A 26,384-nucleotide genomic window follows, 5' to 3' on the forward strand; every position below is an offset into this window, starting at 1 on the left:
AAAAGTTTAAATCAAGTCAATATAATATATGTTTGCTTGCACATGATTAGATGATTAAAGTCGGCAGAGTTTCACCTCATTCACTAAGCTAAGTGAAATTCCAGTGCAAAGTGAACTGCCTATTTGTCTTTAGTAAATCAACCCCATAGTGCCTTGGCAACCACATGAAGTAAGGAGCCATTAAAGTCATAAAACATCAGTCCAGCTGCATGAGGTCAAAAGCTGTAACCCTTTTTAGGACCACCAAACATACATATGGATTTATGTTTATAAATGAATATGTGCAACTATAAGAACTAAATCAGAACAAAATACATATAAAGTGCCTTGCAAAAGTATTCACACCCCTTGTCATGTTTCGTGTTTTGTTGCCTCACAACTTGGAATTAACATGGATTGATTGAGGATTTGCATCATTTAATTTACAGAACATGCCCACAACGTTGAAGATGTTTTTTTTTTTATTGTGAATCAAACAACAAATAGGACAAAAATACCAGAAAAAGTCAATGTGCATAACTATTCACCCCCCTAAAGTCAATACTTTGTAGAGCCACCTTTTGTGGCAATCACAGCTCCAAGTCGCTTTGGATAAGTCTCTATGAGCTTGCCACATCTTACCACTGAGGTTTTTGCCCATTCCTCCTTGCAAAACTGCTCCAGTTCCTTCAAGTTGCATGGTTTGTGCTTGGGAACAGCAGTCTTAGTGTCAGTTCACACTATGGCGATACGACTTAGGGGGCGACCTGTGAAGTCGCATGCACCGCGACTTCGGCGCGACTTGCACGGACTTCATAAAATGAATGTCTATGCAGGTCGCCCCGAAATAGTACAGGACCCTTTTTCTAAGTCGGAGCGACTTGTGTCGCTCCTATTAGAACCATTCCTGTACCACACAATGGACCGCGACGTTGCATGACTTGTCAGGCTGACCAAGTCGCCTGACAAGTCGTACTAGTGTGAACCGGCACTTAAGGTCTGACCACAGATTTTCCATTGAATTGAAGTCTGGGCTTTGACTAGGCCATTCCAACACATTTACATTTTTTCCCTTAAACCACTCAAGTTTTGCTTTAGCAGTGTGTTTGGGGTCATTGCCCTGCTGGAAGGTGAACCTCGGTCCTAGCCTCAAAGCACGCACAGAGTGGTACAGGTTTTGCTCAAGAATATCCCTGTATTTAGCACCATCCATCTTTCCCTCAACTCTGAACAGTTTCCCAGTCCTGGCTGCTGAAAACATGCCCGCAGCATGATGCTGCCACCACCATGTTTCACTGTGGGGATGGTGTTCTTTGGGTGATGTGATGTGTTGGGTTTGCGCAAGACAATGCGTTTTTTTGATGGCCAAAAAGTTCAATTTTTATTCGCATCAGACCAGAGAACCTTCCTCCATACATTTTTGGAGTCTCCCACATGCCTTTTCACAAACTCATACATAGTTACAAAGTAGCTGAGGTTGAATAAAGACAATAGTCCATCCAGTTCAACCTGTGTAGGTGTGTGTGACCCTAATCATCTCTCATACCCCTCAATGTTCTGATCCTTGAGATGTATGTCCAAGAGTCTTTTGAAAGTAGCCATACTTCCCGCAGAAACTACCTCTTGTGGTAGAGAATTCCACAATCTTGTAGCCCTAACAGTAAAGAACCCCCCGCGTTGCCTGAGGTTAAAACGCTTCTCCTCTAATCGCATTATAAGTCCTTGCGTCCTCATGCAATCCTTGCGACTGAATAGCTTTTTTTCTATGCCGAGATCACCATTGAGGTATTTGTAAATTGCTATCATGTCCCCTCTCAGGCGTCTCTTCTCCAGAGAGAATAAATTAAGCGATTGTAGACGCTCTTCATAATTAAGGTCCTCCAATCCCCTAATTAGTTTAGTTGCCCTTCTCTGGACTCTCTCCAGCTCCAACACATCCCTCCTGAGGACTGGCGACCAGAACTGGACAGAATACTCCAGATGCAGTCGGACCAGAGTTTTATAAAGTGGTAGAATTATAGTTTTATCTCTGGAAAATATCCCCCTTCTTTATGCATGCTAATATTCTGCCGGCTTTGGCAGCTGCCACTTGACATTGCATGCTATTGCCTAGTCTATCCTCTACTAAGACTCCCAGATCTTTCTTCATTTTTGATTCCCCCAAAAGTGTATTGTGCTTATATGTTTTTAGTCCCCAAGTGCAAAACCTTACACTTCTCCACATTAAACCTCATTTGCCATGTTGCTGCCCACTCTGTTATTTTGTTCAGATCATTCTGTAAGATATCTGCCTCATGCTGTGTAGTTATTGCCCTGCTCAATTTTGTGTCATCTGCAAAAACTGATATAGAACTAATGATCCCGTCCTCAATGCTGTTTATGAATAAATTGAACAAGGTTGGTCCCAGGACTGAGCCTTGGGGGACCCCACTTACCACCCCAGACCAGTCTGAGTATGCGCTATTACCAGCCTTTGGACACGCCCTTTTAACCAGTTCCGCATCCAAGAGCAAACCTTGTGGTCGATGCCAAAACGTGCCATTTTGTTTTTTGCTGAAAGTAATGCTTTTCTTCTGGCCACTCTGCCATAAAGCCCAACTCTATGGAGCGTACGGCTTATTGTCCTCCTATGTACAGATACTCCAGTCTCTGCTGTGGAACTCTGCATCTCCTCCAGGGTTACCTTAGGTCTCTATGCTGCCTCTCTGATTAATGCCCTCCTTGCCCGGTCCGTGAGTTTTGGTGGGTGGCTGTCTCTTGGCAAGTTTGCTGTAGTGCCATGTTCTTTCCATTTGGTTATGATAGATTTGATGGTGCTCCTGGGGATCATCAAAGATTTAGATATTTTTTTATAACCTAACCCTGACTTGTACTTCTCAACAACATTGTCCCTTACTTGTTTGGAAAGTTCCTTGGTCTTCATGGCAGTGTTTGGATACTGGTGCCGCCTCTGGGGCCTTTAAAAAAAATGGTGTGTATATGTAATGACAGATCATGTGACACTTCGATTGCACACAGGTGGACATCATTTCACTAATTATGGGACTTCTGAAGGTAATTGGTTGCACCAAAACTTTTTATGGGCTTCATAAGAAAGTGGGTGAATACATACGCACATGCCAATTTTCTGTTTTCCATTTCTAAAAAAATAGTTTTTTGTATATATTTTTCTCATTTTACTTCACCAACTTAGACTATTGTTTTCTGATCCATCACATACAATTCAGATTAACAAAACATTGAACTTAAGGCTGTAATGTAACAAAATAGGTAAAAAGTCAAGGGGGGTAAATACTTTTGAAAGGCACTGTAACTAAGGTAATCTCTTGGGAAGGAATAGTTTGCAGAGTAAAAATGGCAACCACTCCATCAATTAACACCTAGCAAAAGTAAAGGGGCACAAGGGTAGGGCGGTTTATAGAACAATACAGGGAAAATTGCCACATACCTGCTAGTCAGCCAAAATAAGGAAAAAAAAAAATGTAAAAGGCTTTAAAAAAAATTGTTTTTAGTTGCATATGCTTCTGATATTTGCAACACAAAGCCAACTTCCTGCCACCTTTGAGCCCATATGCGAAGATAGAATAGGCTACCTGTAAAGTGACTCAAGTCCCAGATATCCCATTTGCCGTACACATTATCAACAGTTATACACGTTTTTCTTAATATGTTAAAGACTCTACTTTTAAACTAAAAAAATCTACTAGTTGAACTACTGTTGGCACTGGACGAGTAAAACACTCTTAAGAGGGGGAAAAAAAAAATTATATATATATATACACACACACACACACACACACACATATATACATATATTCTTTCAAAGATAAATATTTTCGGTAGCAATGCACTGAAATTTCAGCTGCCCAAAATAGCTTTTTTTTAGCATTTTGCTGAATGAATAATAAATGCTGATAAGGGCCGCCGAAAACACTTGTGATTTTACCTTGCTTATGGTGTGTTTTTCATAGGTCATGTGACTCAAAATGCATCAAATTTCAGCAAGGGTGCATTTTTGATGCGTTCTTGCTGCATTTTCAATGCATTTCAAAGTGGAGGTGCATTTTTGGTGCAGTCTGCAAAATATGCACCAAAAATGCAGCAAGCAGGATTTTAAAACACCGCTTCCATAAGGTGCCAATATTGGCCAACAAATTCAAATTCATATTCATTTACAGCAGAGTTCCACTCAAAAGTGGAACTTCCACTCATCTGCTTCCTCCCTCCCCCCCACCTCCAATGCCACATTTGGCAACTTTGAGGAGGGAGGGGGGTTTTGACAGGTACCCTTCCCTACTTCCAGGAGACAGCGCCGCGGTGCCGTCCCTCAGACGTTCCATCCCCTTTCTCCTTCCCCCACCACAGAGCCAATGAGAACACGTAGTGCGCTTCGTGCATGCGCAGTAGGGAACCAGCTGTGAATTCGGAAGGCTTCATTGCCGGTTTCCCTTAGAGTGAATGACGGCGGCAGCGGAGCCGAAAATCGGTTGGGGTGCTGACATCGCGGGCTCCCTGGACAGGTAAGTGTCTATATATTAAAAGTCAGCAGCTAGAGTATTTGTAGCTGCTGACTTTTATTTTTTTTCCACAGCTGGAACGCCGCTTTAAATTCATGATATTAATTAAAAAGTCAAATATAACACAACTATTTATAAAAATATATATATTTTTTAAAAACCGTCAATTTCGGTTTCGGCCATGTGCATCATAAATTTTCAGTTTGGGCAACAAAACTTTAATTTCTGTGCACCACTAATATTTGGAGAATTCAAATTGAAGCAAAAACCAGTAAGGAATCTGCAGATTTTGTGCCTTGTTAAGCACCTAAAGCAATTTTTACATTTTCATAGTGTGCTTTGGCTACCAAGAAAATGTATGGTAGGCAATTAAACTGATCAAAGACACCACTTTGAAAACTGCATATCAAACCAATAATACATCCTAATATTTAAGCAATGAAGTTTACATGCTAATGTCAAGTTTCTCTCAAGTCAACATTTTGCATCCATCTTCTCCCTAATGCGCCCACAGGGAGCCTTGAAAGGGCACAAAGTGCAGGGATGAGCTCAACTGCATAGAAGATCTGCATGAAACTTTAGCTGCCTGTATCTTTCAGTCATTCTGAAATGTTCTCATGCATTTCCATCACATGCGCATTTTGGATTGCTTAGGGTTTGCGGTTAGTGATTAGTACAGTAGAAATCAATGTAAGCTACACTGAAAGATGAGCAAATCAAAATTTGATTTGCTACTTGATCAGACAAATTTATGATGTAAAAAAGAAAAGCAAAGTCCAAACCTTTAGTTTAATCATCTGACAGACAGGCTGTAAAAAGAAGCTGTTGAACTGTCACTTGACTGCCCCTCTTAAACTTATACAGTGGGCAGAGGGGCAAAAGAAAGAAAGAAAGGAGGCGCAAACACCTAGTGCATTACTCTTGGACACCTTTTAGAACTTTTATTAAAAAGCCAAAAACATACAGACATAAAGAGCATATATCGCATTAGATGAGTCCACAACACGTGGAGGTATTCATTCCTGACGTTGGACCGCTGACACGTTTCGGGAGTCATGCTCCCTTCCTCCTGAAACGTATCAGCGGTCCAACGACAGGGATGAATACCTCCACATGTGCTGGACTCATTTCATACGATATATGCTCTTTATGTCTATGTTTTTGGCTTTTTAATAAAAGTTCTAAAAGGTGTCCAAGGGTAATGCACTAGGTGTTTGCGCCTTCTTTTTTCTCTCTTATGCACTTTTGCTTGGAGTTCCCTCCCTGAGGAGAGCGGCACGCCTATTATTCCCATCGGAGTGAGCGCTTGGGTGATAAAGTTGAGTAGTCAGAGGAGCTTGTACACATGCCACAGCAAAAATTATAACCCGTCACATTCGACAGGCAATACTGCCAACAAACACTACCTATTCAAGTTAATAGGGCCGCATCAAAAACACGTGCAATTGTTGCAGCCCTATTCACTTCTGAAAAGTGATCCACTGCAGCTTACTTCTCAGAGGGGCAGAAGGGGCTGCTGCAAGTTTAAATGAGTCCTAAGTCTCTCTTCTTCTGTTACATGTGACAAAACAAAAAAACCTATCTTAAAGCGGAGTTCCACCCAAAAGTGGAACTTCGGCTCATCTGCTTCCTCCCCCCCCTCCAGTGCCACATTTGGCATCTTTCAGGGGGAACGGGTACCTGTTTTTGACAGGTACCCTTGCTCACTTCTGGGAGACAGCGCCGCGGCACCGTCCTTGAAAGTTCTGTCCCCTTTCTCCTTCCCCCCCGAGCCAACGAGAATGCGTAGAGCGCTTTGCGCGTGTGCAGTAGGTAACTGGCTGTGAAGGCGAAAGGCTTCATTGCCGGTTTCCCTTAGAGTGAATGGCGGCGCCAGCACCCGGCAGCCAATTCGAAAATCGGCTGGGGTGCTGACATCATGGGCTCCCTGGACAGGTAAGCGTCCATATATTAAAAGTCAGCAGCTACAGTATTTGAAGCTGCTGACTTAATTTATTTTTCCACAGCTGGAACACCACTTTAGGTATTTAAATAGTGTTTAAAGCTGAATTCCAGGCACACAGCTATTCACAGCTGAATTACATATCAGAGTGGTCTAAGCTGCCAAAGAATTTATATGTTCAGCCTTTCTTTTGATTCTCGACAGACAGCACAGCCAGGGCAATGACCTTACTTTTCTCTAATGCATCTAACAGAGTCAGGTGTGGTTTTTTTTTTTTTGCACCACTTACAGGAGGGTAGGTCATGCCACTGGGGAGGAAAAAATGCATTCTCTTCTTTGCAGGTACATCTCTTCTATCATTTTAAATTTGTGACAGAGTTGCTTTGAAGCAGCATTGAGGCAGAGAACAGGTTCTTTAGCATTTTGGATTTAGCAACTTTCCTGAAGTGATTGAAAATACATTTTATCGATTTAATTACAAATATATATATATATATATTAGTCCGTGTATTTTTTTTTTTTTTTTTTTAATCCCTGGAGTTCAGCTTTAAATATGGAGAAGTCATATACACAAGCACTTTTTGAAAGAGGTACAGTATAGAAATCTTGCATTGCAATGATAACTTGTAAGTCTAAAATTCTGACAATCTAAAACACACCAATAGGTACCCCATCAATCATTCATGTTCCAAAAATTTGCCACATGACAGAGCTGGCACAGAACTGCTGAATGGATATTCTGTAAAAAAAATAATAGGTATTGCATTCTTTTCTAGGCTTGAAGTTTTACAAACAAAAACTAATAAACAAAAAAACTGATTTGGCAGATAAACCCAGTGCTCTAAACCAGCCTTTTTCAACCAGGGTGCCCAGGCACACTGGTGTGCCTTGAGGTTTCTTCAGGGGTGCCTTGGCAAAATTCCTTAAAATTTGCCTAAAAAATTGTATACAAGCCAGCCTGAGGATGAAGCCTGCCTTTTAATTACACAAAGACACAGGTTTTCATTGTGCACCTATACAACCTTCTAGCTGCCAGCGACGTAACGACCTGGCATCATCCATTAATAAGGAGGATGTCAGTCACCTGCATAGCATTCTTGCTTTACCCTCCCCTGCCTCTCTCCATCAGCGTTGGGGGTCACATCAGCTGAGTGGATAAAAACTGACGGAGAAGAGAAACATTGGAATACTAGTCAGTACCAGTTTTCAAAAGTGTATTTGTTTTGGAAGAATACATCACCTCTAATGTTTGGTGTCCTACTTGTGTGGTTGTTGCTGCGTTATGTAAAATGACTAGAATAATTTTAGAATGGGGTGCCTCGAGACTGTCAGAATTTTTAAAGGGTGCCTTGAGACTGTCCATAATGTTTAAAGGGTGCCTTGACTGGAAAAAGGTTGAGAAACACTGCTCTAAACAACACATCCAATTGTTAGAATGATTACAAATTGGGCCATCCTGTGTTTTGTAAGTTGAAGCTGAAAACATACGTCCATTGCTCATAGCAAACAATGCCATTAATCTCAGTCCACTTAATGAAATAAGTTGATCATTTTCTTTAGGGCTGGCCATACTATATAAAATGTTCTTGTACAATTTTCCTTTAGATTTACCAAAATCATAAAATATGAGGTCAAACCTAAACACTTAATTTGTATGCAATAAGGCAGGCCCTTGCACTACACAGATGAAGGTTAAACCAAAAGGAAATTGAATAAGAAAACTTCATAATATATGGCTAGCGTAAGTAAGATCCATCGTATAGGGGGGTGCTAACAATGTACTTCTGTAGCAGGAACATTAGCCAGCAGTAAATTAAGTGACAGTTTAGCCACAGAACACTGCCACACATATACCTATGTGCTTCTATTCTAAAATTATTATTAGTTGTAGACTGTAGTGCTGTGCTTTTCTCTGTACTGACTGAAATAACTTCTAAACCATACTGTTCTTTTCAGAGTTTTTATGAATGTCAGGTCCTAAACTTGGCTATGCTTTTTTTTTCTCACCCCATACATTGCATATCATTCAAATCTTTAGGGGTGTTATGGATTTTAGGCCTTTTACGCACTAAGAGGGATAATTCTGTCTGAAAAGAAACAAGCAAAAAAGATAACTACATGACAGATACAAAAATAAAATAAAGCAACCCAACACTGGCCATGTGAGTCAGTAGCACTGGGATTTGGCAGGGCACAAGCTCATCCTTGAAATGCCAATCTTGAGCTAGGTAGCATAGCGGTCAATAAATAAGTGGACCAAATTTGAAAAATGTGCCAAATTTTAACAAAAGGCTACAAGCTAAAAAAAAAAAAAAAAAAAAAAACGTAAAGCCTTAAGATACAATTTAAAAACCCACATTTTTTACATAATGTTTTTTTATTAATCATTTTAAAAGGCTGAAAAAAATGTAAGGAAACTGGAATCTACTGCAGAGATGATGAAAAAGATAAATGGGTACTTACTGCAGATCAGGGCTGTAGAATTTCAGCATGCATGTATTGATGGAGACCAAGTGTACTATGTAAAGGTAATTTACCATGTGCCATCAATGTGTAGTCACAAGCAGAGTACTGCTGGGCCTGCAGTCTCTGGTCTTCAATGCAGTTCAGATACAATAAGGTGGATGGATGTATGAATGAGCTGATCTTCCCATCTATATTGTTACTACACTTTACATTCACATTTAATTGTACACTACTGCAACAATGTTGCAAAAGATTTCATACATTTACTGGTTACTGGTGATATAAAGCTCAGCCTCTTTCTGCTAAACCCACCCACGTTACTGTATTGATGAAGGAGATCCAAAGAGTCCAATGCCTTGTTAAATCTAACTTTACATACAAGCCCCACTGAATCTATATATAAAAAAACAAAAAACTTTAAAATCCAGCCTAAAAGGGAAGCACTGACAGAGGACCTGCAAATACCTAATGTGGGATTAAGGGCTTGTATAGACAGGCCTTTGGTCACATCAGACCAGTCTTGCATTCCCAAAGAACTCTAGCAGAATTTAAAACATGAGTAAAAGGAGTTAAAAGAAAGCCAACTGCAGGTCAAACTGCCAGTGAATTCTGAATGATCTTAGAAGCATCTCAAACTGATGCCATCAAAGCCTGTCAATACAGGTTCTAAACAAGCCAGAATGAGGCAAAAGGGTTTCATCACTTCATAATTAGAAGAATGCTACTGTGAGTATACAGTAAATGAAAATGCTACTCACCTCAAGTACATTTGATTTCATGAGAAATGTATCACCTGAATCATACCTTTAAGAGGTTACTTAGATGAGTGGCAGCCCTTGCCACCCCTCTGAAAAGCCATCCTTGGTGATCCCCTTTTCAGAGGGTGGTACATAAGGGGCTCCTCAGCATTTGGGACGCGATAATGCCACCTCCTGAATGCCTGTTTTTTTTTTGGCCAGCCAAATGGGGATTTTGCAAGAGAATGCCACACTTGCCCCCAGGCCGTCTGTGTAAACAAGCCCTAACACATACACATAAGTTATAGTGTTTACAGAGAGCATATTTCATACAAAACCACCGTAAGTATTTTGTACATGTTATTCTCCCATCACAAATCCAAGATACTCATTGTAGGATCTAACCAAAAGTTTGAAAAGGGGAGCAATGCATACATCACTAAGCAGTCTGGAACAAGTATATGCACATATGCATAGGGGTAGATTTACTAAACCTGGTGCAGCTGTACATAGTAACCAATCAGCTTCTAACTTCAGCTTGTTCAATTACGCTTTCATAATAAAACCTAGAACCAGATTCTGTGTGCACCAGTGTTAGGCTCGGTTCACACTGCCACGACTTGGGATCCGACTTGTGAGACTCCAAGTCGCGTGACATGTGAAATCCCATTTTAGCCAATGAGAGCGGTATTAATTAGCACTACTGAAGTTGCTCCGACCTTAGAAAATTATAAAAAGTATCTGTACTACTTTAAGGCAACTTCTATCCTACTTGTGCCAATAGACTTTAATGGAAGTTGCCTCCAAGTCGGATCCTTATGTTTAGGCCTGGTTCACACTGCTGCAACATGGGATCTGACTTGAGAGAGCATGCCATGTCAAAATAAATGTTTCCTTATAACTTATAAACTTATTACTGATCTGACGCAAATTGCTCAAACTTTAGAAAAGGTTCCTGCACTACTTTGGTCCGACTTCAATACAACTTCAATGCCATAGAGTGTAAAAAAAAAAAGTCACAACAAGTCTGGTCAAAGTCAGATTGAAGTTGTAGGGCAAAGTCAGGAACGGAAGTCGTATGACTCATGTCAGAGCAGTGTGAACCTGGGCTAATTAATGTGATTTGGATCTGACATTACAGGAAGATTACCCAGGCATTCCCTGAAGTTGCCTGGCAAAGTCGTACCGGCTTTCAGGTTGCAGCAGTGTGAACTGTCTCTCTGCAAATCTCCCCCATAGTTTCACTGCTATTCTGTTATTTCCCATTAACATCAATAATCCACTTTTTTACTTTGCCCCTTGGGTTTTTCTCTCATCTCATACACATGACAAAGAGAACGTTAGGACACTACAACTGTAAATACGGTATGTTTTCTGCACTGGGAAGTGAAAAGGTTTTCATTGCTGCTGCAATAATTACTGATGAAGCAATACCTACAAAATGACATTCTTTTATAAACTCTCTGGGTATGGACTGTAAACTCTCTGGGTATGGACTGTACTATTCCCTGATAAAACAAAGTAGACCCAAAAAAAAAAAAATCACTTTTCAAACAAGATTAACAGTTACATATTAAACTAAAAATGTCTATTTCATTATTAAAAGGTGCATGAGAAGAATTGCATGATAAAGTGCATGGAAACAGAAATAAGACTGATGACCGTCTGTACCAGCATCCTGTGTTCCTGGCAAGCTCAGGACCAGCTCGTGATTTGAACTGTTTCATACAGCTGGATAAGTTCACGTCTGCGAGCATGGAAAGTGTTTGTGATAAAACGAGGGGGGGATTATTGCTAAAAACAATAAGGAAGTAGCCTTATGGTGTTTGCAGACAGGGTTGCACCAATAACTTGTCCATGCTCATTTTCCAGCAGTCCCGTTACTCTTCTACAGCAGAGAGATAGCTAGGACAACAAAATATATGGAAGAAGCTGCATAAGCATGAGGCAGTTTTCATGTCAAAGCATCCATAGGGGTAATGTTTCACATACATTCCTACAGACAGATTTCCAAGCTGTCAAAGTCAGACCATTTAATTTTCCAACATCTACCAGATTTCCATTTCTGCAGTTCTGGCATACAGTTCTCCAAACAAATCAGATGTCTCTTCATTTGCATAAAGTTCCCTGGGAATAAGAGGTCCTGCCTCACACCAGATATAATTTGGAGCAGCAACAGCTATGTCATGCAGGCCCGTTCAATGTGGTCTCAGAACTCAGGGCAACATCTTCACGGCTGTAATGGGATAGAAAGAAGGAAAAATGTTTAACAAATAATGAAAAGCAACATACATTTGTATGTTTCTAGACACTTTTTTTTAGATTTCTCCATAAAGCCACAAAGTAGCTGTAAACCTCAGACATGAAATATGAACAAAGCACATCCTTCTATACTGTGTACTTGTCTTTATTCAAACTATGGATTGACCGATAACCGGTGGGGCCCGATTATCGGAGGGAGATATTCACTTTTTTTGGAGTATCGGCCACAAACTTGCAGATATGGCTAATATTGTTTTTAAGTGGTTGTTCCGGAGTGATGCCTGCAGCAACAGACATCACCCCAGTACTATTTTTTTTTACAGCGGACTGTCAGCTTTCTTGTAATAACAACCGATGCGGCTAAGCAGCCGCTCTATTGTTATTACAAGCAGCGGGAGGGGACAACCCTCCCCCCTCCCGCCCGGGTCTCCTGTCCCACTGGGAGGCCGGAGCAACCAGCCAGCACATATACCGGCTGCCCGAAGACCCGAACAAAGCCGGAATCTGCTTTGATTGGGTCTCCAATGTAGTAACCCAGAAGCAATGTCATTAAATCACTTACGGTTACTGGAGCCATAAGGGCGCCAGATTAAAAAAAAAAGACAGTATTCAAAACAGCCAAACTTGGCGTTTTAAATGATTTTAGGTGCAGGGGGTTTGGAGTTTTACAGACCCCAGATCTCTCCATAAAGCGTACCTGTCACTGGTACAAAAAAAAAAGTTTTTCCTGTTTAATATAACACTAAAATTATGAATTGGGCTCAAAGCAATGCAAAGATATTAATGAAAAAAAACTTTAATTTTTTTTTCTTTAATTCATTACTTATAACATTGTACGAGCATACAAAGCCAAAAAAAGAGCTCAACTGTCTAATCCTCATCACAGACCAACCAACCTATGTATAAAGTGGAACTCTACCCATAACAACGTGATTAAAAAAATAAATGTTCTTTAGCAAGGAAAATACATTCCACATTATTGATTATGCTACTAAAATTAGTGTGTGCTGTAAATTGCTTCCACCATTGTTCCTGTTTCTTCCTGCTGGAGGCTGCCATTTTTCAGAAGCACAGAGCCCCCGAGCAGAAGACGATCTTTAGGCTGTCAGCAGATCGGCCTCTACAAATTCGACACAGTGCCTAAAAAATTGTGTTTTTTTAAGAACTTAACGTGAAATCCTTTTTTTCCTCTGAGTCCTCTGACAGACGCAGCTCTCAATGCTTCTTCACTAATGGGTTATGCGCCATCTTCAGGAGTAGACTAGGCAGTGAAAAGTTTTCACTCAACATGCCTATAGTGGCTGTCCTTCACACATAACCCCAAACACACTGTGCTCTAAAATCAGTTTCGTAGCAAGCAGTGAAAGAAGACACAACCAATCCCAAAAATAGAGGGATGGGAGCTGAGTCTGTCAGAGGACTCAGAGAAAAGGATTTTACGGTAAGTTCTTACAAAAATCCAATTTTCTTTTACGTCCTCTGACAGACGCAGCTCTCAATGCTTCTTCACTAATGGGACTTCCCAAAGCAGTGTAGACATGCGGGGTTGGAAGAACGCAACCAAAAACTGTTAATGCATTTCCAAGGTAAAAACGTAGCCAACAAGGCAACAAAAAGCTCACCAACAGGAGCTTACCCCAAAGAAAAAATTCACCCCCAAAAGAGAAAACCATGTCTCTTTGTCAAACAGCAGCCTGCAAAACTTTGTGGCCAAAGGAAGCATCCGAGGATACCATCAAATCAATCTTGTAGAATCCTGTAAAGGTGTGTACAGACGACCAGGTCGCTGCTTTACACACCTGAGCCCCAGAAGCCTGATGGCGAAAAGCCCAAGAGCCATGCAGCGCTCTAGTAGAATGCGCCCTCACAGGGAAAGGAGGAACCTGACCCTTTAACGAATAGGCCTGAACAATAGTCTGTCTGATCCACTTTGATATGGTTGCAGCAGATGCAGCCGAACCCTTACTAGATCCCTCAGGAAGGACAAACAGATAATCAGATGTCCGAAAGGACTTCGTGGCTGACAGGTAGACCCTGACCGCCCAAACCACATCCAGCAAATACAAGGCAAATTCCTTGGGATGCTTGGGCTTAGCACAGAGTGAAGGCACAACAATTTCCTAATTGAGGTGGAAGACTGACACTACCTTAGGGAAAAAAGATTGGTTAGGACGCAGAACAACCTTATCCCTATGAACGCGGAGAGAGAGCTGAAATGTGCGCCTCAGTCCAAGTCAGAATCTCGGCCACTTCCTTGGCCGCCCAGGCACTCTTGGTGCCCCCTTGGTGATTGATGTAAGCCATAGCCGTGGCATTGTCGGATTGCACCCGAACCGGAAGACCGTGCAGCAGAGGCGCCCAATAGAGCAGGCAGTTTGATCGCCTTGCGCTCCAGGAGATTTATCGGCAAAGATGTTTCCTCCATCGACCACGTTCCTTGGGCACAAAGAGTGTCCAGCACCCTACCCCAGCCCATTAGGCTGGCATCTGTGGTGAGCACCATCCACAAAAGTGGCAGAAACGTCTTGCCCTGACTCCAAGCGGGCGACAGGAGCCACCACAAGAGCTCCGACCTCGTGAGATGGCTTAGACATATCATGCTGTCCAAGGACCACAGGTCCTTGTTCCACTTGGAAAGAATCTCTGCTTGCAAAGGCCTTGTATGAAATTGGGGGAACGGGACCGATTTGAAGGCAGATACCATCAGCCCCAGGGACCTCATACACGAGGAGTGATCGTTGTCCATCCGGATCCTGATTTCGCCCTGCAAGGTACAGAGTTTTTCCCATGGAAGAAAGATCCTCGCTAGAGAGAAGTCTAAGACCATGCCCAGATAACTCAGACGTACTGACGTGGTCAGTGCAGACTTCTGGAAGTTGATGGTCCACCCGAACTCCTGAACTGTCTGAACTGTGAATGTCAGGTCGCTCGACAGGGTGGCATAAGAGCCCGCCCTCAACAGGAGATTGTCCAGATAACCGAGGACCGCAATCCCCCTTTTGCGTAGCAAAGCCAGCACCGGGGCCAAAACTTTGGTGAAGACCCTGGGAGCGGAAGCTAGATCAAAGAGTAATGCCACAATTTGAAAATGCTCCTCCGCCACCGCAAAACGGAGATACCGCTGATGACCTTCGTAAATAGGGATGTACAGATACGCATCTTTTAAAACGATGGAGGACAGAAAATCCCCTTGATTTAAAGACGCCACCACCGACCGAATGGATTCCATCCAAAACTTTTGCACCCGCGCAAAGTGAACAGGTTTGAGTAACAACCTCGAAACCTGTCCTGCTGAGGAACCGGGACGATTACACCCTGTGCAAGGAGATCCTGCACCGCCTCCCTGAGATCTGTCAAACGATCCGGAGACAGACAGAGATTTGATGGAAAGAACCTGTCTGCTTGGCGAGACCGAAATTCGATCTTGTACCCAGTACGTATCAGTTCGTGAACCCATTTATCTTGAATCAGAGACATCCAGGGTTCCCGAAAGTAACACAGACGTCCCCACACCCCTGAACTGGGTGAGGGAGTCCCTTCATGTAGAGGAGGACTTGTCCGTCTCACCCGACCAAGCCTTCTTGTGTCCTCCGGAGGATCTGAACGCTTTGCCTTTTTCCTGCACCCCTGAGGCACGAAAAAGCCCCCTGTGAGCCTTGAAGGAAGGCTCCCACTTGCTGCGAGGTGCCTTACCTTTTGCGGATTGGGGGAGAAGAGTATTCCTACCCCCCGTTAGACCCTTGATCAATTTATCCAAGGAGTCACCGAACAGACGTTCACCTAAAAAGGGAAGATCAATTACGGCCTTCTTAGAAGCCTGGTCCGCCGACCAGCTCTTCAGCCACACCATGTGGCGTATGGCGATCCCCACCGCAGACACTCTGGCAGCCAGATGAGCCGTGTCCAGGGCGGCATCACACAGGTACACCATGGCCTGGGCCATCTGATCTGTGAGCTAAAGTAGAGTTGGTGGAACCAACTCAAAGTTCAAGATGCTCCTAAGCACCTTGACCCATTCAGTGACCGTCTGAGAAACCAGGTTTCAGAATCGAACCCGCCAACAAGTGCAGATGGCGGCAAAGGGATTCCATTCGCCTGTCCATCGGGTCCCTAAAACACCGGGGAGTCTTCCACGGGTACCACAGTAGATTTATTCAACCAGGAAAAAGTAGGTGACACTGTCCAATGATTGGAAACTGAGTCCGCAAAGGGGTAACGGCACTAAAACCACTTGGGTACCACCAGCATGTGCTTAATGCGCCGCCATTGCTCATTCACAATATCTTGAAAATCCTCGGGGAAAGGAAAAACCTGACCCCACCTTCTGGGCTTTGCGGGAGCCGAAGGAAACCCGCTTTCCTGACTGTGTGGGCTCATCATCCAATTGCAATGTCTCCCTTACTGAACTAATCAGTGCTTAAACCAGAGTGCGTTCCCGCTCTGCAGCTGAGGACTCATTCTCCTCACCGTCTGACTGCGAAGGACAGGGATCCCTCAGAATTGTCCGTGGCAACCACATCAGACTCTGAATCAGAGGACTGAGAGGGCATCGGCCGTTTGTGGGTAGAAACTTGTTTCATCACCAGATCCACCTTTGATGCCAGAGTTTCTAAGGCTGCACAAAGACCCCAGAGATGGTGATCCAGATGGTCCGGATGCACAAAAAAAAAAAATTAGAGGGGAAATTTTCACCTTGGGACTCCATTTTGCAGCAAAGAAAAAAATGAGTACACTGCCCCTTTAAATTGCGATAGCATTCCGCACCGTTATACCGCGCTAAAGCCAGAGTCCCCCTTTAAGGTTATGTGCCCTGACAGGAGCGAAGTGTGTCTGAGGAACGCCCAAAGGACTAAAAACCCCCTTACTGTACCAGCAACCATAAGAAGTCTCCAGCATGTGAAACTGAGAGGAAGTGACCAAACATCACAAGAGGCCGAGCCCGCCTGTGTAGCCACAAGCTACCAAAAAATGGTGCCAATAGAAAAGGATAGGAAGCAAAGGGAAAATGGCCACCGCCTACACAGCGCGGCCTATGCCCACACTTAAAATGGCAGCTGAAACCGGCGCCAAGCACTCAGGAAGCTAAGGGAAAATGGTCAGTGTCCTGACACAGATGTGGCCTATGCCTACACCTAAAATGGCAGCCAAAAACGGCGCCAAGTGCTCAGGAACCCAGGGATGAGGACACCGCAGGAATCCCCTGAGAGGGACCCCCCAGGACAGGGTAACATCCTCAACAACCCCCCCCCCCAGGCATTAGGCGACGCTATAGCGCCCCCATCGGGAGCGGGGAGGGCAGGGCCTGTCTTGACAGGCCTGGGGCATCTTTCACATAGACACAGCCCTGTTATCCCAAGGAGTGGGCCCACATCTCCCCCACAGACATCTGTCCCAGGGACATGGGGGACGTTGCACCACTCACCATACCATGGACAGTGGGGCTCCGCTCCAAAGACAGCTTGCCTCCCACCCTGAGTGGGGGTGCTGTCAGCCAAGAGGGGTACGCTGCAACTCAGGGTGTTCCAGGTTGATGCGTCCCGGCGAAGAATACGTTCACAGGCTCGTCTCCATCCACCGGGGCTCTGTCATGGCGAGGCCTGGGCGGACCACAACCTGCTCACGCTCGGTGGCTAGGCTGGGAGACCGTAAGTATCTAGATTATCCAGTGCGAATCCTCAGCCCGGCTGTTTGCTTGTAGTTCACCAGGAGGATCCCCCTGACACTAGCTAGCGATAGTGAGTAAAGATAAAAAAACAAACATTTCTCAAAAGAAAATAAAAACGGAGACCGAAGTTCCCAGTAGGGAACCTAGGTCCTACTCCTAAACTAGACAGCAAGAAACTGATTTTAGAGCCCAGTGTGTCTGGCGGTATGTGTGAAGGACAGCCCCTATAGGCGTATCGAGTGAAAACTTTTCACTGCCTAGTCTACTCCTGTAGATGGCACATAACCCATTAGTGAAGAAGCATTGAGAGCTGCGTCTGTCAGAGGACGTAAGAGAAATAGAGAGCAACTGAGCATGTGCAGAGCAGGGTGAGATAGCGTATTACTAGATTTTAAACAGTATAGGCACTTCTTAAATGATTTATATAGCTATACCTGCAAAATGGGGCCAGTCTGAAGCAGGACTTAATTTACAGAATATAGAAGGCCTTAATTTACTAAAGTTCCACTTTAAGTAGTCACACGTGCTGACAGAAAACAGAAAGCAGGTGTAAGTCCACAATAAAGGATATCAGGACCCATGGTGAACAGAAACATTGAACAAGTTGTCAAACATTGTGTAATAGAATGTAAATAGGTTTCTCATCTATTGAAGAACACAAAGTCACATTGTTGGGATATACTGCCACCTACAGGAGGACTAGACATTGGAAAAAAAGAGACTGTAGGCCCACCAAAGATTACCCTTATTTGCACGTGCCCTAAGGAATGAACATCTTTTTTTCAGCTCACCAACTTTTTGCTATCATTTTTTCCTCTTCAATCAGGAGAACCAAGCTGGTCACTAAACGGTAGCTATCTGGATTGGCCTTGCCCCTCCACATCCATACCTGTACTTATACTGGTGGAGTGTAACTTCATTCTTAGTTGGGTCTTCCCTATTGCCCAGGAACCAAGGAGTTAATCTCTTTCTATATCCAATAAAATATGTCAGGCTGCCTGTTGCCAGTCCATAAGGTTCATGAACACTGGGTTTTTACAGATATTTTCTGTGTCTAGAGCAGGGAATTTCCAAACTACGGCCCTGCAGTTGTTCAGGAACTACAATTCCCATTATGCCTAGTCATGTATGTGAATGTCAGAGTTTTACAATGCCTCATGGGAAGTGTAGTTCTGTAACAGCTGCAAGGCCGTAGTTTGGGAATCCCTGGTCTAGAGTGCTTTCATAGGGCCCAGGAGGCACACCTGCTGTGTACAACTTGCCAAACAAGTGAATGGTTGTACACTGCTGTGCCTTTATAAACACAAAAGCAAAAAAGCATCAGTGTTTACAAGAGCATGGTCACCTACTGCCATTTCACTTATATGGTAGGCTGAATGTTGCAGATGTGGCTTCTGATATCAGGAAAGCGCTGAAAAATTGCATTAGGCATAGTAAATGCCTGTAAAAGATATGTGTGCATGAATCCTTAAAAAAGTGTATTCTACCCCAAAACCCAATATTTAGTATATGGGTACTGTGTTTACCTATTTGAAAATGTAGGTTGTTGTATTTTTATTCTGATTACTTTCTTAGCTGGGAAATACCTGGTGATCCTGCCGGTTCCAATTCTTTTCTATTTCAATCTAACCACACTATGGACAGAAGCAGACCCATCCTAGCATGATCATTTTGCATCTGTCTTCTAGTCTAAAACTACAGGACAGCGTTCCTGTACTCCAGTGGTCAAACTGCTGTGAATATCCCCCAAGCCCTGCAGAGTTTGAGTGGCAGCACGGAAGCTGCCAATCAGATAAAGGGATGTGGTCAGTCATGTTGAAATGCCCCCTGCCCAGTCCTGTCCACTCTGAATGAAAGCAGCTGGGGTATGTGACAGTGGGTAAAAAAACTGCCCCGATCTTCACAAGGAGTCTCTGCCCTTACCCCGGAATGAAGTGTAGAATTGTTTTCCCTTAAATCAATATTGCATATTGTTTGACCTTTTTTTTTTTTTTTTTCCAAGAAACTTTACATACACTTTAATGTTCCCATAAGTTCTTAAGGGTGTATACATCACAAAGAATAAGGACAGCTGGAAAAAAAAAAAAACTGAATTTTTGTCTTACCGTAAAATCCTATTCTCTGATGTTCATTGACGGACATAGCTCCATATCTTCTTTGACCTTTGGGTTATTGCTGCTCTCCATAGGAGTAGGAATAAGTGGAAAAAAACTTGACTACGCCCCTAGGGCAGTCCTAGGGGGTATACCTTCCACTTCCTGCTATACAAGCAGTGTCCAAAGAATACCTAACCAAACTCAACAGAGGGGTGGGTGTTGTATCCGTCAATGAACATCAGAGAAAAGGACTTTACGGTAAGGCAAAAATCCAGTTTTCGCTTTCATTCATTGAAGGACAAAGCTCCCTCTCTTCTTTGACCCTTGGAACGACCCAAAGCAGTGTCAATATGAGGGGTGGGAAAAAACACAGCAATGCACCTAATTCCCAAAAAGGGATAAACATAGCCAACCAGGTAAACCAGGAGCTCAACCAGGAACAACTGGAGCTCACCAACCAGAAAGAATACACCCTCAAGAGGCAGGAGCCTCAGCAACAGCAGCCCGCAAAACTTTGCGGCCGAACACAGCATCCGCAGATGCGAGTACACCCTCCTTGTAAAACTTGGTGAATGTATGCACAGACGAACATGTGGCCGCCTTGCACACCTGAGCCACTGACTCCTGATAATGGAAGGCCCAGGAGGCACTAAGCGCCCTTGTAGAATGCGCCTTAACAGGGAAAGGAGGAGCCTTAAAGGAATAGGCCTGCAGCACAGTCTGCCTGATCCATCTAAAAATGGTCGCAGCAGGCGCAGTCTGCCCCTTATGAGATCTATCTGTAGGAACAAAAAAAGAATCCGAATTTTGAATCGACTCAGTCGCTGTAGGAACACCCTGATTGCCCGAACCACATTCTGGGAATGCAAAGCAATTTCTTTAGGATGTGTCAGCTTAGGGCACAAGAAAGGCAACACAATGTCTTCATTCAAGTGGAAACCCGAGACAACCTTACGACTTACGAATGACTGACAGGGACGTAGCACCACTTTGTCCCTGTGAACCACCGGGTAAGGTGACCGCAGTAAGTTCAGCATGCAGAGGTAATAGCCACCAAAAAGGCTACATTCTGTGAAAGAGTAAGCAGTGGAAGTTCATGAATATTTTCAAAATATTTTTTTTGAAGAACCAACTGTACCAAACTGAGGTCCCACGGAGGTACCAGAGACCTTACCGGAGGAGCCAAGTGGCGAACTCCCTGAGCGAAAGTGTGAACCAAAGAATTTGCAGCCAATGGCCGTTGGAAAAAAAATGCCAAGGCAGAAATCTGGCCCTTGATGGTGCCCAGAGCCAAACGTTTATCTACACACCTTGTTGTAGAAACTCCAGCAGACGGGATACTGAAAAGAAATGGGGAGAACCCCCCCAAAAGGAAGGGTCCACCAGAGCATCGGTGGCGTCGGCCAAAGGATCTTGAGATCTTGCCACAAAACTCTGAACCTTCTGATTGAGATGAGAGGCCAACAGGTCCACAACCGGAGTCCGCCACCAGACACACAGTTGTTGGAACACTTCCGGGTGAAGAGACCATTCGCCCGGACTCAGGTAGTCCGCCTGCCAATTTTACACCCCTACAATGTGCACAGCAGAGACGGCTGGAATATACCGTTCTGCCCACCTTAGAATGCCAGCTACTTCTCTGGCCGCTAGGGCACTTTTGGTACCCCCTTGAGGATTGATATATGCCACAGCCGTGGCACTGTCTGACTGAATTCTTACTGGAAACCCCTGCAGATGATCCGTCCACAGGGACAGGCAAAGCCTGATCGCCCGAATCTCCAGTATATTGATCGGCAGACCGGACTTTTCTGAGTCCAAACCCCTTAAACTGAATCCATACTCAAGACCCCTCCCCAACCGGACAGGCTGGCGTCTGTAGTAACCACTGTCCAGTACAGGGGGAGAGAGAGGACTTCCCTTGTCGAAGCGCCAGGGAACGGAGCCACCAAAGCAGGGATCCCCCCCCCAGCTCAACAGGATCAGATTATCCAGGGATTGAGGATTCTTGTCCCATTTGCCAAGAATTTCCTTTTGCAGAGGCCTGGTATGGAACTGCGCAAACAGAACCCCCTCAAAGGTGAAGACCATCAAACCCAGCATTTGCATGCAAGTCCTGAGAGATGACCGACGGTTGGACAACAGGAGCCGAATCGCATGCTTCAGCAGTTTCGCCTCTGGAAGAAACACCCTGGCTGAGGGTGAATCCAAAGTCAAGCCCAGGTAGTCCAGGTTGGTGGACAGAATCAGAGCTGATTTCTGAAAATCCAGCATCCAGCCAACTCTTGCAGAGTTTGCACAGTGATGTCCAGATTGTTTTTAAAGGCAGGCGGAGACTCTGCTCGCAGAAGGAGATTGTCCAGGTACCCCAGTACTATGACCCCCCTCTGTCTGAGCAAGGCCAACACTTTTGTGAACACCCAAGGAGAGACCAAAGGGTAACGCCACAACTTAATAATGTTCCTCTCCCACGGCAAAACGAAGAAAACGCTGATGCCCTACATGTACTGGGATATGAAGGTAAGTGTCCTTGATATCAAGAGAGGCCAGAAAATCCCCTTGATGAAGAGATGCCACCACCCGAAATTTCAGAATCTGCACAAAGCAATTAAGGGCCTTTAAGATCCAAGATCGGACGGACCTTGCCTTCCTTCCTGGGAACAGTAAATTCATTTGAATAAAATCCCTGAAAATGTTCCAACTCTAAAGCCCCGTACACACGCACAGATTGTTGGCCAACTGATCGGCCAACTTTTGTCCAGTGTTGTTTGTTGGTTGAAATGTGCTCTAGACTTGCACTGGACTTTTGTTGGCCAACAAAAAACAACTTCAGAAGTAATGTCATGTTCTGGTTGACTTTCAGTGTGTTTTTTCTTCTCTGAGCATGCCCAGTCTTGCTCATCTGATTTTTGTCTGCCGAAATCTGTACTGACTGAGGAACAATCGGCCGTTCTTTGTTGGCCAACAAAAATCTTATAGCATGCACACCAGATTTTTTTCGGTCGAAAATTTGCAGTTGGTTGTCGGAAGCATCATACTAACAAGCCTACAATCGGCAGATCGGACGTTGGCCAACAATTTACGGCCAACAATCTGTGCGTGTGTACGGGGCTTTACTCCCTGTGCTAGCAGATCCTGCACCGCCCCGTAAGGGTCCTGCAGCCAAACCGGGGACAGGCACAAGTTGGAAGGAAAGAACCTTGCCAGAGGCAAGGATCGAAACTTGATCTTGTAACCGGACCGAATCAACTCGTGGATCCATTTGTTTTGAATGAGAGAGGTCTACGGGTTTGGAAAAAAACGAAGACGTTCCCCCACCCCAGATGCGGGTGAGGGCGCCCCTTCAGGCAGAGGAGGGCTTGTCTGCGGAACCCACTTTTGACTTACCAACCCAGAGCCTCTTCAAACTCCCCGTGAATTGACGGATGGACTTTTGTTCCTAGTCCAGCGACCCCGCAGCACGAAAGGGCCGTTTGCGAGTCAAGAAGAAAGGACCACGTGTACAACGAGGCTCTTTGCTCTTGGCAACCTGTGGAAGCAGAGTACTCTTATCTCCCGTAAGACCCATTTAATGATTTCTTCCATAGAAGCTCCAAACAAATGGTCTCCTGCAAACCGTAGATCAGTCAGCACCTTTTTGGAAGCCTGGTCAGCCGACCAGTACTTCAACCAAATCATGCGGCGGAGGATCACAACAGTCACAGACACTCTGCCAGCCAAAGGGGCCAAATCCAAGGATGCATCACAGATATACTGTAGCCCTTGTATCAACTGATCTAACAGCTCAGGAGGATGTTGACCCCATTCCAGATCCTGGTGTAAGAGTTTTGCCCATTCTGTCAAAATATGGGAGACCAAAGTGATAGCAAACACCGGCCTCAAAATTGAACCCGCCACTGTGAAAAGGTATTGATCAGAGCCTCAGGTCTCTCATGTCCACAGGGTCCTTAAAAGACTGAGAATCCTCCAACGGAAGAAGCGTGGCCTTTTTTAATCTGGAAACCTGAGAGTCTACTGCCGGTGGAACCGTCAGCTTCTTCAAAAGAGACCCCTCAAAGGGATACTTGCTAGCAAAACACTTTGGTATTCCAACCATGCGTTTTGGGGACCCCCACTGACTAGCAACAATCTCGTTAAAATAGGCAGGAAAAGGGGTAAACCTTAGGCCCCTTTCACACATGCTGTCCGTTTGTCCGTTTTTCATCCATCCGTTGACGGATGAAAAACGGACATCAATGCATCTCTATGTAAAAACGGATGACAACTGATGATCATCAGTTAACATCCGTTTTCATCCACTTCCATCAATGTCCGTTTTTTTGAACGGATGAATGCCCTATTTTTCATCCGTCAAAAAAACGGATCGGACGAAAAACGGATGACAACGGATGAAAAACGGATGTCAACTGATGACAACGGATGTCAACTGATGACAACGGATGAAAAACGGATGAAAAACGGATAACAACTGATGAAAAACGGATGAAAAACGGATAACAACTGACGAAAAACGGATGAAAAACTGATGACAACTGACGAAAAATGGATGAAAAACTGATGAAAAACGGATGAAAAACTGATACATTTGACGTGACTGAACTGATGAACTGAACGGACCGTATGTGTGAAAGGGGCCTAAGTCAGCTAGGATGATGGTCTACAGGTGCCTAAATTTCACCAGCGAAACAGACGCAGCATCAGCTGTGTCCTCCAATTTTAAAGTTTCCTGCACTGATACAATTAGTGCTTCCACAAGCGCCTTTTCATGCACGGCAGTAGTGAAAGAGGAACCATCCCCACTGTCAGCACTCAGGGTACATAGACACAGACCCAGTGGGTTGACTCGCATCCGCAGCGGCCAAATTCACCTGAGATTTTGAGGTGGCAGAGGATACAGGTGAAGGTGGGGGGCGCTTCTTGCTAGGCCACTTTTGAAAGGCCTAGCAAGCTAATCAACCTTTGACACAAGTGACTGTACGACCGATGTCATGGCTGCCAGGGCAGACTGAGACCCAGAGGGTCCCGCAGCTTCTGAGAGTGGGTCAGATGGTCATACCTGCTCCAGGGACTCCATGGTTAACACAAGAAACCTCCCCCTCACACCGCTACCGCTGTGGAACTGCAAGACCAAACGCACCAGCGGCGCTATAGTAGCAGAAGGAGGAGTTGTTTACCTGCAGGGACTCACCACCACCTATTCAGAGCTGGATACAGAGCGCCAAGTTGCTTGTCATACTTTGATCAGAAAAGAAGAGGAAGGGCACTGTCACATCACAGGCTACAAGGAAATGGCAGCCACATTGACTTCAATGGGAAACTCCAAAAACATGGCCGCTGGACTACAAAAACATGGACACCGAGGCTGCATACAGCCACCCACAATAAAATGGCAGCGCCACGCAGCACCAGACTGACCCTACAGGTACTTGTATTCCCTCAGGGACCCCTTGCGCAGCCATTCACCGCAGGAACATCAGAAAACGAGTCGCCGGCGGCGCACTCCCACCTCCCTCCAGCCCATCGCCAATGACACCCCATAAACCACAACAGCCCGTTCCCCCCCAAGGAGAGACTAAGGGGGGTAGGTACAGGGGAACCCTGCTAGTGAGGGAGGGGGGGATCCATACGGGAAGGAAAGGCACAGGAGGGGCCTACCAACCCAAGGAAGGACCTGTGTCCACCCCAGTATTTCCCCAGAGGAAAGGGGGGACACTACTCACCTCACCTGGGAACCGAGCGGGCACAACTCCTGATAGTCCACTGCGCCATCTTGTAATGGTGGTGCTGCGGGCCAGAGGTACGCTGCGACTCTGGCCACGACCATTATTGTGAGCAGGGCTATGCATCCTCGCAAAGTGTTTCACTCGCCGGCCAGCCTCCGTCTAGTAGGGCTATGTCGCAGCCAACCTAGCGCGGAACTAATAGTTGGGTTGCCCGCGTTGGCCAGACTGGGAAGACTGTAAGAATCTAGGATATCCAGTGTGTCGTCGCCCAGTCTAGCAGTTGATTGTAGTTCTCACAGAAACAGAAAATAATAAAAAAAAGAAAACATTTTGTTTAAAAAGGAAAAAAACGCCAGGACTGCAGAGCTCAGCAGGGGACCAGGTCCTTACTCCTGACTAGGCAGAAAAAAACTGACGTCCTATAGCAGGAAATGGGAGATATACCCCCTAGGAGCGTAGTCAAGTTTTGTTTCCACCTAGTCGTACTCCTATAGAGAGCAGCATAACCCAAGGGTCAAAGAAGATATGGAGCTGTGATCATCAATAAACGAAAGAGAAAACTTAAGTTAAAAACTAACCCTACCAAACAAAAATATCAGCTATAAAATTTCTTACCTTTTTTCTCTGCAAGAGCCTTGTGTGTTTTTGATGCATGCAGCAACTGAACACTGCTCTTGGGATGAATCCTCCTGGCTATTACTACAAGGATGGTTTTCCTTTGTACATTTGATGTCTGCAATTGTCAACTGATCAAAGACTAAACCATCAGGACTACTGTGGGAAGAGAAGTCACTGCTATAAAAATGGGTGTAACAATTTGCAGCTAATATTTCACTATTTTCACTTGAAAGAATAGATGTTGAAAAGGCAAACAAACATTTAACGACCCTGAGCAAAATAAATGCATCCATACACATGCACACAAACTGTGTTTTAAATAAAATGTAGAGTCATTATTACAATAATGACTCAAACCTATTTTTAGCAAGCTATATTTGAA

At 44.5% G+C, this 26,384-nt stretch overlaps 1 protein-coding gene across 2 annotated transcripts in view; it reads right to left on the reverse strand.

Annotated features, from left to right (window-relative positions):
• Nucleotides 1-11,361: 11,361 nt before the first annotated feature.
• The window catches only part of PPP6R2 (protein phosphatase 6 regulatory subunit 2), a 367,586-nt gene continuing 352,563 nt past the window's right edge, over nt 11,362-26,384 (reverse strand). For both annotated transcript variants that reach the window (XM_082254944.1, XM_082254943.1), the window contains 2 exons: nt 26,000-26,158; nt 11,362-11,877 (listed from right to left, as the gene is read on the reverse strand). In XM_082254944.1, the coding sequence (XP_082111070.1) occupies nt 11,826-11,877; nt 26,000-26,158 (211 nt within the window). In that variant the 3' untranslated portion in view covers nt 11,362-11,825. The remainder of the gene's footprint in view (nt 11,878-25,999; nt 26,159-26,384) is intronic.

This window comes from Pelophylax lessonae (assembly GCF_965119305.1).
Source record: "Pelophylax lessonae genome assembly, chromosome: 4".
NCBI lineage: Eukaryota > Metazoa > Chordata > Amphibia > Anura > Ranidae > Pelophylax > Pelophylax lessonae.